The sequence below is a fragment of the Styela clava genome, chromosome 1 (genome assembly GCF_964204865.1).
Source record: "Styela clava chromosome 1, kaStyClav1.hap1.2, whole genome shotgun sequence".
NCBI lineage: Eukaryota > Metazoa > Chordata > Ascidiacea > Stolidobranchia > Styelidae > Styela > Styela clava.
The window spans coordinates 29622893-29637933 of NC_135250.1; the positions used below are offsets into that span (position 1 = coordinate 29622893).

The following is a 15041-nucleotide window of genomic DNA, read 5'->3' on the forward strand; positions in this document are numbered from 1 at the left end:
ACGCCACAGCTCCCAGACAACATATTTATAAACGATCATTCAAATGTAATGTAATTGCATAAGAATATAAAGGCAATCAAGAAAATGAAAAATTATAATGGGTGCTTCAGCAGAAATATGCGCACCAAGATGTCGCACAACCTGAACCCTGACCGGTACACACATACTATGTTCAGGTTGTGCGCCATCTTGGTGTGCATACTTCTCGAGGTCCTTATAATGAGTATTAACAGGTTATTATGAAGAAGACGGTGCTCCGTACAAAAAATATGGTGGATGCATTTAGAGGATTTTAGACAGAGGGCTATGGACTCGTCTTTGGCATGATTTTACTGGATTCGGGGTGCATTTTCAAACTCTCTGAAATTGAGTCAAAAATCTAAATAGTCGGATATTCAATCTTTCATTGGCAATGAGAAAGTCGAAATTTTCTACAGAAGAACATTATTTAACAGTATTTTAATGAAACCTTGAATATGCCAAAGTTATTGTTATTATAATTCGATTTCCTAGGAGTTCAGTGCTTGTTCATCAGCCTGTTTGATTGGAATATAATCGACATTTCAGGTTGGTAAATTCAATTAACGAAGTATTCATGACAAATAAGTGGCCGCGTAATGGTAGTTCTGAGCAACTGTGTATTATAATTCAAAACAAGATTTTGAACCAGAAAACTTGATGTAGAGATTCATGTCAAAAATAGCAGCCACCGCAAGTGTTGTAGACAGAAATTTAAAAAAAGGGGGGGGGGGGGGATTCTGCAATTTCTAATTGTTAAGTTAGATTGTAACAACTGGCAAGTCCAGGTAGGTTTTCAACAGTCTTGACTTGAGTGTCTATCTCTAAAAAATCTAGCGTTTCAAGCTAAACTAATTGCAATGTATGTATGTACAGAAAATTACTAATTTTCGAAGTGGGCTTCAGACCGGGACCTCCCCCCTCTGGGTGCGCCCCTGGCCTATATATCAGTGGCTGCTTGTACATAGCCTTGTTAACTTAATTAAAAATATATTCAATATTTCAGATTAGTAAAATAAATTAATATTATATGGAAATATAAAAGAAAATAAACAAAATCACTGAAAAAAAAAACATTAGGAATAGCTAGATTAAACATAATAAATGATTCCATAAATGGACTACAAAGCAAGGGTTCTCAACCTTCATTCTTTTACAAATTACAAAAATAAAAATCGACCCTCAAATTTCTATATATTTAATTAAACGAATACTCGTAAGCAGAGTCATAGCAAGAAATTTTGAAAAGGTTTTAGGGCGTGTGGCTATTGCAATATTTAAATTGAGATGCCAACATGAGATTTCAAGAGTCGTCAGGGTCAGAAGAACGTAAAATATAATCATCAATACAGTTGTTTTGTTAATATAATTCACGGGCCGAATTACATTGTTCCACGAGCCGGATCTGGCCCGCGGGCCGTAGTTTGTCTGCTAAATGCTTAAAATTGATTACATAGAGCACGCATACTACTACAGTTAAACCACATTTAGTTTCTAATTTTTACCCCAAGCAAAATTTACCCCATGGCAGTGGTGGCCGGTGGGTTCATCGGACATCATAATGTAATATGTGTACTAGGTTAAAGTTAGGCCATAATTTTAGGTATAAATACTACGGGAGGCTCTTGGCTAGTCTTCGAACTGATAATAGGACTAAAATAAGGAAAATTGGAAAAAAAATTATCGCCTAACCCTAACCTGTTACCCATGTTACGTTCCGATGTCCGCCATCTTGGTTCGCATACTTCGGGAGCACCCATTTTTGTTTTTAAAGCTATAAGTGTGGACACGGTTTTTTCAAACGAGGGAACCCGTTGCTAGTGAGTTCTATACAAAAGAGAACTCTTTCCTAAAATTCTAATTTAAACCCCTAAGTAAAATTCACTCCCAGGACATTGATGGGATTCAAGAGATTGGGGTTTGTGCGAACTCGTTTTTGGAATGTCGTGAGAATGAGAGAGAGTTATAGTAGCTATAGTTTGGAATAGTTTTATGAAATGAAGGAGCCTGCTGTGAATGAGTTCGATACAAAAGAGAAATTTGAATCATATCACTGCCTCAGGGGGAATTCCCCTCCCACGGTTGAGAACCCTTGCTTCAAAGTGCGTCTAATCTGTTTTCGGCTTCATTGAAGTAAGAGCGATCGTCCACAGGAACCCACAGAAGTTACCGAAAAGCACTCGCATCTGTGAATGGTAATGTTATTATTATTTATGTTTGTTGTTGAAAACGACAAACTTGTTCCGCCTTGTGTTAATTTTTTTTTGGGGGGGGGGGGGGAAATAGCTTTCTTCCCAATGTTTTTGTGGCCTTGTTTTGTAGAACTTGTTTTCTGGGCGTGATAACCTAGGGCAGAGGTTACCAATTAAGGGCCAGTGGCCCCCAGAGGAAGCCCAAAGCAGTTAAAAAGGGGGTCACACTTCTTCACTTTACAAGCAAACACTCTGTTCTTCCTAGCTTCAATTCTTTATAAAGTTATTTCACAAGATTTTTCACTATGTTGAGCATTAATTGTTCGAACATAATAGGATTTGGAATCTACCAATCAAAATAACACTATAAATACCACTGGAATGATAAACAGGGGGGCAATGAGTGCAAAAGTCTCCAGAAGGAGCCATAAAAGGCTGGAAACTACTAAACTAGCAGTTAAATCGCCACACTTAAATATGTTGGCATCGGGGTAACAATCCTTGGGATCAAGTCCCACGAGCATCATCTCCCCTAGGGCAGGATTTCCCAACCTTTTTGGGCCGAGGTCCCAATTTATGAATCGTACTTTTGACGTATTTCTGTGCTTAACTAGCGAAAAAGGATAATATTTCACTCACAACACGACAACAAAAAACGAAATTTATGTGATGGATGAGGTTACTTTTCACTGCACAATTTATCAATTCTAAGAGCAATTTGAGGCAAGCCAACTTGTAGGTCCGACTCTCTACATGTAGGTCGTTCAAAAATAATTTTTTAATTGCCTTTGCTGACAGCAATGGATATTTGTCCGCAACGCTCAACCAAAAAGGAAAATGGCTTTTTGATGGAAATCAATCATCAAAGATCGATCAGACTCTCAACATATTGTTGCGGACCCTCTGTGTAAACCCCTGGGGTCCGTGAACCCTACTTTGGGAAACCTTGACCTGGGGTTTAACAAATTGGGTAGACAGTGTCGTCTCATCCAAACCCTTGTTTAGAGTGAACAAAAACAATCAAAATAAATCTCTCACCTCAGGTGGAATGTAATTCAAGTTGATAATCTGAGCGATCGTGTAATATTTCCAATTCATCGTCAATGTCAACCAATATGCTGCTTGGAGCCGAAGTTTCACAGCGTCCCATGATTGATGCTGAAAGGGTTAAAAAAGAAAGGTGAAAGGCGACAAAAACAGGAAGTGAAAAACTGTTTCCTTGTTTTCAGTGTCAACTTTTTTAAACAAAATCTGGGACAATTGGGCATTGACACGCTCCCTGCGACTGCTGCGAGAAACCTCAAATTTAATCGAGATGCATCTAATCCGGTTAGAAAAAAATTGTTGGTATTTTCTTTTCAATTACTACGTTAGGCAGCGAATAAACTAACTCCATTGGTCTATTGTGTATAAAAAAATGGCATCTCTTCATTATCACACAATTATCTCGATTTCGGGTCAAGAAAAGCAAAATTATCTTTTATATTGTGTTTTGTGATATCGACATAATTTGGACAGTGACCTCATTGTTGCCTGGGTATAAGAAATAAAGGGCAATTCGCTCTTTCGTAGATGCTATGTATATAAATATGGAATGATCAACTGACTATATCTATTTCCATACGCTGTCCAGACTGGTAATCTGCTTTAAAGGATTCGTTAAATGGTTGAGCCTGAGCGGTTCATTCGCTACCGCTCGCCTGGTTTAAAAATTGAATCATATTCACTGTATATACCGGTATATAGACTTCTGGGCCTGGACTAGTAACCAGCTATAAGGCTGAGACTAGAAGTCTATTGAGAAACCGTAATTCGCTATGAGGTTACCAGAGCTGAGGTGTCTTGTTGGTTTTCTTCTCCCGTGAAATCACTATAAAAAACCTCATACCAACTACTCGTCCAAGTCGTCCCTATTGAGAAAACAAAAAACTCACTTCAGTAGCAGCCATAAAAGAATGGAATAGAAGGGTAAAAAACGGTGACAGAATTAATCTCTCGATAATTAAACGCTGAATTGCTGCCTCCGTGGTTTTCCCTGGTACGGTCTTCATAAGCCATCCATAGAAGTAATGCATGACCGGTCCCGAGACAAACAAACCGAAAGCACCATATCTGTGAGTAGTAAGTTGCAGTATTTGGGAAGCTCGAGTCATTATTTATAAAAAACTAGGTACTCTCTAAGTATGTGAACCAAGATGGCGGACACCTGAACGTAATATGTGTACCAGGTTAGGGTTAGGCCATAATTTTATTCCAATTTTTCTTATTTTAGTTCTATTACGAGTTCGGGGACTAGCCATTTGACACCCGTAGTATTTGTACCTGAAATTATGGCCTAACCCTTACCTGGTACACATACTACGTTCCGGTGTCCACCATCTTGGTTCACTCACGTTTACCGGCCTCCGAACCCGCTAGCCGTTACAGTCTAACTTGACAATTAATACCTTCAGAACCACATCTCTTTTATTTAAAATTCCTGGCGATGCCCCTGTGATCGATATTTTACAATCGGCTCGCCTTGAAAAAATTTCCACTCCGACTTCTGAGTTGAAAAAAATTCGAGTCGTCTCAGAGCCCCAGTTGGAATTAAATTGATACCAAATATTTGGAGTTCGCAAGCCCCCTTCAATCGACTGTCGAGAATAAAAGTCTGAGTCAATTTTTCACAATCCAGAGTTGATGGTCATTTTCAAATTTCCCCAACTGCACAGCTATACCGTCCCTATTCTTGTTCCATATAAACTTCTACAATGATTTATATGATCTCACCTTAACGCAGGAGGCAATGTGATCTCGCTCGCCATTCCACGACGGATGTCAATGAGTTGAGCTGTGAGATTGGCAGAGAATGAAAGGACGGCACTAGAAAAGAAATTGAGAGGTTATTCATAAAAATCAATAACAAATTAATACCAAAGCAAATATTGTAGTTAGGAATAGTGTTCAAATTGGGAGTCAGGTATGACAAAGAGAAAAAATGAAGATCGGGATTTGGCTGGGCCGGGCTCACAATTCTGCTTCAAAAACAATAACAATTTAACAAAACAGCCTGCATCATACAACAGTTTTGACAAGTTTGCATACAAAGTTACCACATAACGCAGGACAAAATTGCCTTTCTTTCTGAAAGTTAACATACATCGCAATAGACTTTGCTATTATTTTTATTGACCGGATTGCCAGAGTATTGTTCGGAGTGGAACACTTTGCTTACCTCGTTATTGACTTCGTCAGAATTGGATTCTCTTGCAGATATTTTACATATTTCTTCTGTAAAACTATCAACATACTCTTCTGTTTCTTGCTGTATTCTTTGTCCATTATATGAGTTGTTTGTTTAGTATTCAATTACTGAATTATTGCACTATTTTAAATACAAATACCAGTATTATATACTGCAGATAAGATCAGTGGCCTGTTGCAACTCCTCTAACAGTCTAACAAAAAGCAGCAGTGATGTACTATCCTTGTTTCAGAAAAACTGCAGAGTACGGTGTGCTAACTGCATTTATCAGCCGCCAAGTCTTCATTACAGCCAATCCAAGTCTTACAAAATAAAATAATTAGGTGTATATCATTTTTAGAGAGGAGTCGTATAACAAACATCCGACTTTTCTGTCAAAATGAAATTTTACAGCTATCAGAGATGCATACTTTAGAAATTGCAAAATTTATGCATCGGCATGAAAATGGGCTTCTCCCCCTGCTTTCAAGGACTATTTTACTCATCTTAAAGATGTACATAAGTATGGTACTAGATCCAAAAAAAATAGATCCCATTTTACACCACAGGTTTCCACTGATGTTGGGAAGCGATCTTTAAAATATAATGGCGTGCAGGTTTGGGGTGGTGTCCCATCTGAAATAAAAAATGTGTCTCTATCTCTTTTTACTAAGGAAATGAAAAAGCTTTTGCTAACAATGTATTCAGATTAGTTAACATTTTTTTTTTAAATCCGTCATTAATATGATTGAATATTGAAATATCTATTATTCTTTCAGTTTGCATTATATCTTCAACTTCCGATTGTATATCAGTGTATATTTCCTCAGGATTTTTATACTGTTTAACAAGAGAGCTATGCTCAAATATATGGACACGTAGAGCCACATAATTTTAATGACGTCATAGAGAAAAAAAAAAAAAAGTAATAGCCTCCTGGAAAAAATTCCATATTTAACCAGTGAAAATTTCAATGCCATTTGGGGTAGTATTCAAAGAGTAAAGCGTTTTTTTTAATTATGATGTTAACGAAAAACAACAACAACATAATATTGTTCGTTATGTCCACTACGTGTCCAATAATTGTCTTACCTTAATATTTATATAACATGGTGCAAATGTGTCTGTGCTATTCTGTTCATTTATATTTCATACTGAGCCCGACTCGGTTATGGCGATCTGTAATGTACTAGATCACAATGTAGCACTGGTATTATATATATTTTACACATGTCCTCTAAACTCTATCACAATGTGCTTTTAGTGTTGAATCGTGGAACTAAAATATCTGCCGACTCATTCTCCGTCTTTTTTATATTTATATTGTGACAATTAATTCTGACTTCTTAATCAATAACAGTGTTAAATTGGTCAGGAGCCTTGATGACCTTCAACGGTCTTGCATACTGGCCAACACAAAACAATGTGTAAATTGGACTACTTCTATAAAAATCATCGATATTGTTTTATACTGTTTTTCATTGTTTTCATTATAGTCTAACTCTCTAAAAATTATCGATATTATTTAATATTGATTTTTCATTGTTTGTGGAAATAAATCTCTCTCAGTAAAGTAGATCTGGCTATTGCTGTCTAACCGTCGTTGGTGGTATTTTAAAAGATTCTAAGCCCTCGGGGGCGTATAGTATACTATAATACTACAGATGGTACCTACAGACCTACCTGTATTATAGCTGTATTGTGCCAACTTTATATTTCTGATATATATTTACACCAAGATTACTGCAACACAAAGCAAGTAAAAACAACGTCGGGCGGCCTTGTATTACGTTACTGTATTAAGTTGCCATACAGACACTACATCACCACATCTTAAAGCGAGTAAACACAGTGCAATGGCCTGACAGCGTACCGTATTTCTGTACATCAGTCAGTCAGTAGGAATAGCGACGTTTATACCTTGTCGATCGCCTTTTTAAACCCCCTCTGCAAGGAAAATTGGGCTGCGGAAATGACATTATGCAGGTACCGAATCACTGCTAATAAAGGCAAAAAAGGCGAGTAAACACAGCAGCGTACAAGTAAGCGGCAGTCTCGACGGCAAAATGACCGATATTCCTGCACAAAGCACTCAAGCGAACCATGTATGTAAACAATCTTTCGATGTATGTACACTTTTAATAAAAACAACAATAATCAATCGCTTTTTGCAGTTATATTCAGAAGGAAAGCAGATGCAATGAAAGGAAAAGATTGTCTTAATCACGAAACTTATATTTTATTGATGTAAATTGCTATTTTCAAAGAAAACAACTAAATATTTTTACTTAACAAATTATTTATTAATTTGAATTTATATTTTTTTTTTCAAAGTAGAAAAAAATAAATTTGTATTCTGTACTTTTAGCTGCAAAATTGCGGTCGTTAAGCGTCATATAAGTTTTCCCTGGCAGTATTATGAGTTTAATTGTCTCGTAACAAACCGCTATCGACTGACAACTTTTACGTTACGCGATTTACGGCATGGATTTGTCCCTAACGCATTTGGCCTCAGACTGTACCTGAGTTAGCTGCACATGGCACTATACTTCACGCTGAAGTAGAGGTATGTGCACCAAGATGGCTCACAGCCTGATAACTCTAACCTGGTACACATACTATGTTCAGGTTGTGCACCATCTTGATGTACATACTTCGGGAGCACCGCCAAAAGTTCTTATATATCTATAGGGGGAAAAGTTTGATAACTCATCTGCGTGCATCCAAGTTCATATATCTGAAGGAATGATTATTTCCATGGCCGGTATGAACCGATAGAACAGTTAACACTTAATCAAATATAATAAAAATAATGCATAACTTGGCCTTCAATCAGTAATGAATACTGAAACTTACTTATTCAATTTCAGATAACATGAAACACTAGTTCCTTTTTTATTATTAATATTTTAAATATATATATAGAGAGCACCAAAGTCTTAAGTACTTAGGGCAGTGATGGCAAGGAATTTGGACCTGGGGCCAGAAATTTTGCCCACCTAGACTGGCGGGCCGTGTAAGTGTGACGTAAAAAGTTACATTTTATGAACAGAATTTTATTTACAGTGTTGCAAAGGCAAAAGTGGACAACAACAAGCCTCGTGCCAAAACTAAACCTAATTGCAATCTCATCAAATTCCTTGAGCTATTTTTTAGCATCAAATTTTGGTTTTAGTTTGTTGGTGGAGACATTAGGCGGACCAGATTACCCGTAGTTTGCCCATATCAGGAGTAAGGCCTCTGAGAGCAACAATCTGACGCTGGTTACAGTTCATCAAAAAAGATAAAATCCAGCGGTCACCAATGAGCTTCATCCATTGCTCCATTGTTCTATCGTTCGCATAAAATCCAGTTTAGCTCATCAGTCGGGTTTTTATTCACCATTCCTTGGGCAAACGGATATTCACTCACACAGAGGGCGATGTGGCTAAATGTCTTTGTTCTCACCGGAAAACGTCTCTTCCATTTTACGAAGGTGGCCTTTGAACCGTTAAACCACGTGACTGTTTCGTCCTAAACGAAAATGAATACATATGAAGTATATTAAGACAGCTAGGCCTTCGTATTTAACCCTTGGAGGGGAAAGCCGAAAAGAAGGCTCAATTATAATTGCGAACCACAGCTTTCGGTTACTGTACCAGTCAATTATGAATATTGAATTAGTTACTTTGCTTCAGGTGCATAGATTTAAAAATCTTTAACGTGATATTTTATATATTGAACTTTAGCTGAAGAGAAACTATCCCGAGCATAGACGAGACTCCCGTAGTGTGTGTACCAGGTTAGGGTTGGGCCATAATTTCATTCAAATTTTCTTCATTTTAGTTCTATTGCTAGTTTGGGGACTGTCTGTGATAGTCAAGTAAAAATACCCCCTACCCACAGGTCCCTTCAGTCCCTTTACAGTGTTTACACAACTTGGTGTAAAGTAGGCGAACAAAATTAGTTACCTCCATATTGGTACACACACTTCTGGAGCGCCGAATAGACTGATCGTACTCACCGCCGTATTGCATTTCATTCCAAGTCTAACTATCACCGTCTTGGATCCAATTTTTGTGATCTTTTTTAAATATTCCATCGTTCGGTTGTATTGCCGCAGACCGTATATATTTGCTGGCGTGGAATTTTTCTTCTTGCAAAGAGACGATGCTTTTTTAAAGTTGCACTTCTTACACTCATTGGCAAAATAACATTTTCGTTGTTGCTTTATTCCATTGCAAGTAGCTAAGAGTGAAAAATGATTTATAAACTTGTGTAGATGTACAACTGTAGGGTTTTGTTGGCTCCCAGTGGCGTATCTATTTATGGCCGCCATGGCTCACGCAACTTGATGTAAAGTAGGCGAACAAAATTAGTTTCCTCCATATTGGTACACACACTTCTGGAGCGCCGAAAAGTTTTAATCGTAAAATGTTTCAATAAAATAATTTGAAAATGATTAAACTCGTATTTTTACTTAAATAATAACATACAAACATCTCCATTCAACAACAGTCTTTAAATTTCAGTCAACGATCAACGATCGCATATTTATACTTCGCCATGGGCGCTATTTTACGTAGGTACGCCACTGTTGGTTCCACGAGGTACGCACAGTGCTATTCACCGAGTTCAACAAATATGTGCGAGCGAATTGAAATCACGACTCCTCACTGACGTAGTGAGGTAATGTGTTAAATTGAGTTGGGTTACTACTTTCTCCACCATCAAGTACATTCATTGGGAGAGAATGATTGTTTACTACTACGTACCCATCAACATAGTCGTTGTAAACTGCTTGTTTGATGAGGTCTGATTTTGGTCGGACGAAATGTTACAGAAATACATATGCGTTAGTTTTGTGCAGCAAATATATATCTTTAGATTACTACTATAAAATATAAATTAAATTTCTGATTCATTAGAACAGTAAATGAACAAACTTACAGTTTGTTGTTGGTGCTTGAGTCGGTGCAGCTTTGTCTTTTACCTTTCTCTAAATATTAAAATTAATTAGAGTCTTTTACACTAGGGCTGGGTATTTTCGAATACCTTATGTTTCAAGAATATTTTTTTCGAATCGAATCGAATCTCAAATACTTGGGAGATATAAAATTGTCTGTAACTTTCTTATTATATTAGGTCCTCCAGACACATAAATTACTGAAAACATAGAATACATCACTCAGGCAGATTGCTGAGCGTTCACACACAATAAAAAACGTGTTTTCATCAATAACTCATTACAGAAAAGAGTCATATGTCAGAATTGCGTTGAAAAAATATGGCTTCAATAAAAAAAACTGAGAAATTCAACTCGACAATTGGCGGAAAGAAAAAAACAAGATGGCGGAGATTCGAAGTTTTGCTCTGAACCGATTCGAATAATTTACTATTCGATTCGATATGCCCTGCCCTACTTTACACCCTGCGGGGAATTCTTTCTCTGTTTCAAAATCTTAGCCTAGACTAGTGGTCGGCAGACTGCAAACTGAAAATATTTGTGACCCACGAACGACCTCGCTTGAAGTCATAAAAACAATTGCTCATAAATTAATTATTAGCCGTGCACGTGTGTATGTGGTAACAGTGGCCGTTTGGGCCTAAAAAAGTAAACGCGTTAGGGCTTGAATAACGTCAAATAAAATGCGCTGCGAAAAATGACTACTGGTAAAATTTTTATTTCTTTCAAATAAAAGTGGAACGCCATACTCTTTGACATGGGACATATATACCTGCTTAATTGAAAATTGTGTGTTTTGATTTTAGGTATACGCGTTGCTTACGGAGGTGCGTCGTTTATCCCGCCAGACCCGGCTGTTTTAATTAATACTTACAATAGTAATTAGCGTTAGGACACGTCAGTTTTAAGTCGTTTACTTGCCGAACGTGCCTACCATTAGTTGTAATTGACACAGCCCAAAAAAAAAGGATAATAAAATAAAAAAAAATTCAACAATATTTTTAATGCAGTTTAGTGGCATTGCAGCGAGGGAGATATGAATTCTTATGTCTTATCAAACACCATTTTACTCTATTTTTGAACGATTTAATGAACACCGACATTTCCTAACTTGCTATCAATAATCTTTTCACCAGAAGGACCCGAACGAGATTCATGAAAATGCACGGTTGTATACCTTGGATAACTTCGACAGCGAAGTTACGTCTGTAGAGAGTTATTTTTAGGATATTTTTAGAAATAAGTGGCCGCCAATATCTGGCCTTGTTCGGAACAAAAGCCACGAGTAAGCGTCGTATTACGTCATTATGCCAAAAAAATGGTTGTCCCCTCCCCCCTCCCGCTAAAAAAAGGTTTTGCGACGCTTTTTCTACCACAGCTCTGTATATCTAATAAGCAGAAAGAACAACCATTAGACTCACCAGTGTCAAAGTGAACACGCAGACCAATACAGTGATGATAAAAATCATAACGACGAATAAAACTACAAATTTCTTCTTCCAAGAAACGGCCGTTTTTTCTTCATTTGAAGGGACTAAAACAGGGGTGTGCAGGCTTTAATACATTTGGGCCAGATTCAAATAACTGGGTGAAACCGTGGGCCGCACTTTTATGCTTTTTAGCAGTTGAAGGCACAAGAATTTGGTTAGTGATCTTATGATATTGGTTGTTCGTATTGTAACATTATGGGCATAAACCTGTTTCGCAGGTCGCAAAGTTTTTTCTCTCGTGGGCCGTATTCGGCTAACGGGCCGTAGGGTGCACGCTCCTGATCGAAAACAATCACTTAAGGTTGCACACACTTGAATTGAAGCAGTTGAGGTCAATAAGCGTTAATTGGGCAGGGAACTGTGAACACTTTTAAGTTACTTATACGTACTTGAGATTTATAACACTTTTAACAACTCACCCTCATTTATTGAGTTGCCCATTCTTGTGGTGGCGGTGGTCGGAGTCATACGCGGAGGTGGAGAAGTCGGAATCGAAGGTGGAATCGTTGGGGTATCGTCGTCAATATTAGAATAGATCTCTTCACCTAAAAGGAAAACACGAATAACATGAACATAAACGAAGAAAAATCTTTTTTCCAAATAGCAGATATGTTTTGAAGCAGTAGTTTTCAAACCTTTTAAGCCGCGATTCCTTCTTATAACCCCTTTTGTCAAGTCTCGCGCTCCACCTCGAAAATAACTAGATAGCAATTAACTACAAATAACAGATAGTAAGAGGAAAGTATGCTTCATTCAAAAAAGAAGTGAAAAAAGAAGCTGTTGTAAATTTTCTGTTTTTTATTCTTAGTTTTTCATATTTAGTTTTGAGCTTCGGCCCAGTAAGCAAGTCTTTTATCTGTAACTGACCCAATCAAAAAATTGACTTCAATATTGCTAGTTACACAAAACGTCACCTTCAAGAATAGCGTAGCCATTTTCATCCGATCTCATTCCGGATACTTCTGGGTGACTCCTGTCACGGGAATCCGGCGCCTCATTTCTTCGATTTTCTGTAGCAGTTGGTGCAGCTGTAGATTCCCCATAAGCTATATTGTACTCGCCTTCGATTGGACCTATAGAAAACAACATCTAAGTGAAGTTTGAGTCTGACGCACGGGATATTGCCCGGGTTGTCCATGGGAATCCCATTCGTGCCAGGGGATGGGACAGCACATATTTGTATTTTCCATGGGACCCGAAAACCGTATGATTTTCGGGGAAATGATGGTAAAACATTTTGCTTTGGATTTCGTGTCCATATATTTGAGCATGGTTCTCCTGTTAGCTATAAAAAGCAAAATATATTCAGCATTAACAATATACTCCGTGAAGGGGCAGATGGACACATTTATAATAGTTATGACTATAGAGTTAACAACGTCCGTAAATTTTGTTGTTTCGCATGTCTCTTCGTACATGTATTCCTATTTATTGAACGCTAAACCTAAATTTAACAATTTTTATTGTATTTTATTCCAATGGGAATCCCATGGGGTGGGATGGGACAGGCATAATGGCTATGAGATGGGAATGGGACAGAAAAATATGTCCCATGGATAAGCCTGGATATTGCGATCGTTTTAAAACGCAGTTTTGTCAGGGATGTATATTGACCGGAATAGCCTATGGCAACGGTGGGCAAACCGCGGCTCGCCGGAATTTTTATGCGGCTCTTCTCGCTGGAAATAATTATTATCCAAATTTAACTACGAGAAACTGTAGAGCAACAGATTTTATTTAATTCATTAAGCGGTTGAAAAATATATACTTTGCAATATTGTTAATATACGTTTGTGTCAAGTTCTTTTAAGTTCACGGTAATCTAAAATTATTAATTTCAAAAATTATGGGGCTCTCACATATTTCTGACTTGCTGCATGCGTCTCTAATCCTAAAACATTTGCCCACCGCTATTTTAAGAGATCACCGCGTGGAAGAGCGTATAAAACGTAAAACCAGATAAAAGTATATGGACGAAAATACCAAAACGAATTATTTAAAAAACTATGGTGTTCTCGAAGTATGTACATCAAGATGGCGCACAACCTGAACATAGCATGTGTACCAGGTTAGGGTGATCAGGTTGTGCACCATCTTGGTGCACATACTTCTGAAGCGCCAAAATTATATGTAATGTTGGATTTATAGAACTTTTTACTTATCGATTTTAATCGGTAAGTATGTTGATAAGTATTTATCTGTCTGTCTGTTAGATGCACGCGATATCTCACAAAAGTGAGATTGGATCTTCGCCTATTGATTTTGGATGAATTATGTCGTATAATTAGGTTTATCGCGTCTCCCTTCACACTGGAATGTAATTTTTTATTTTTCTTAATTTGGTTCGTCAATGTTTACATTCGGTTTGCGATAAAATAAACTACTGACTGACTGATTAGCGAGTTATTAATTAATTAGTGATGGGACACAAGTTGTCACTATGGAATAAAAGCGCTGTTTTGGGGGATCCCATGACTTTCGATCGATAAGTCTTCGGTCTCTGACCGATATTCTCGTTTATGTATCAATGCCATAATTAAAATTCATTTTGGAGGCCCACAAGAAAATGTGCGAAGGCCCACGATTGTTCCGCGGCCCACAGTTTGCGACGTAAGCCGTAATTACGGGCAAAGTCGTATTGTTAACTTTCCTCTCCACTGGGATAAAGATGAAAATCCTAAGTACCGAGCGCAAAATTCGATTTTCGAGCGGAAGAACAGTTTCCTTGACAACGTACCTTCCTCTCCCATCCGATAGACATTATCAGGAGTGATGTATCTTGGGTCCATATATCCATTTTCTTCCTCCATAGCTATTAGAGAAATAAGTGCTTTTTTGTACTTGTAAAAAAAAGATAGGTTTATTTCAAACTCCGCGATGGCACGATAAAAATGAGAGCGAAACTCAAATACTGGTGATCGGACCAAGTGTAGACAAATGTTTATTAAAACAACTACAATATAAATGTAAGAGAAAAAAATATTTTGCAGAAAATAGCATTATAAGGTTAAATAATAGAATTCATTGTTATTTTCAGATACTTTGCCCTCACTACACGCCTCGATCTGATTGGAACTTGACTGCACGAGGCACGTATGGTTTCGTCTGAGACTTTGTCCCAATAAGTCATTTATTTATGCTTTAGAGCAGTTGTTCTCAACCTGAGGTAC

The 15041-nt window shown here is 37.5% G+C and overlaps 2 protein-coding genes across 2 annotated transcripts; both read right to left on the reverse strand.

Moving 5' to 3' along the window:
- Window positions 1-24: 24 nt before the first annotated feature.
- LOC120334802 (peroxisomal membrane protein 2-like) lies at window positions 25-5601 on the reverse strand. Its single transcript, XM_039402307.2, has 5 exons — window positions 5428-5601; window positions 4983-5075; window positions 4145-4322; window positions 3249-3368; window positions 25-2204 (listed from the first exon to the last, which is right to left on the reverse strand). Exons 1-5 carry the CDS (start codon window positions 5532-5534, stop codon window positions 2127-2129), a joined length of 576 nt encoding a protein of 191 aa, XP_039258241.2. The 5' UTR covers window positions 5535-5601; the 3' UTR covers window positions 25-2126.
- Window positions 5602-8366: 2765 nt separating this feature from the next.
- Window positions 8367-14799, reverse strand: LOC120335048 (uncharacterized). Its single transcript, XM_078116281.1, has 7 exons — window positions 14609-14799; window positions 12786-12944; window positions 12291-12416; window positions 11803-11915; window positions 10366-10414; window positions 9440-9663; window positions 8367-8949 (listed from the first exon to the last, which is right to left on the reverse strand). Exons 1-7 carry the CDS (start codon window positions 14679-14681, stop codon window positions 8767-8769), a joined length of 927 nt encoding a protein of 308 aa, XP_077972407.1. The 5' UTR covers window positions 14682-14799; the 3' UTR covers window positions 8367-8766.
- Window positions 14800-15041: the final 242 nt, after the last annotated feature.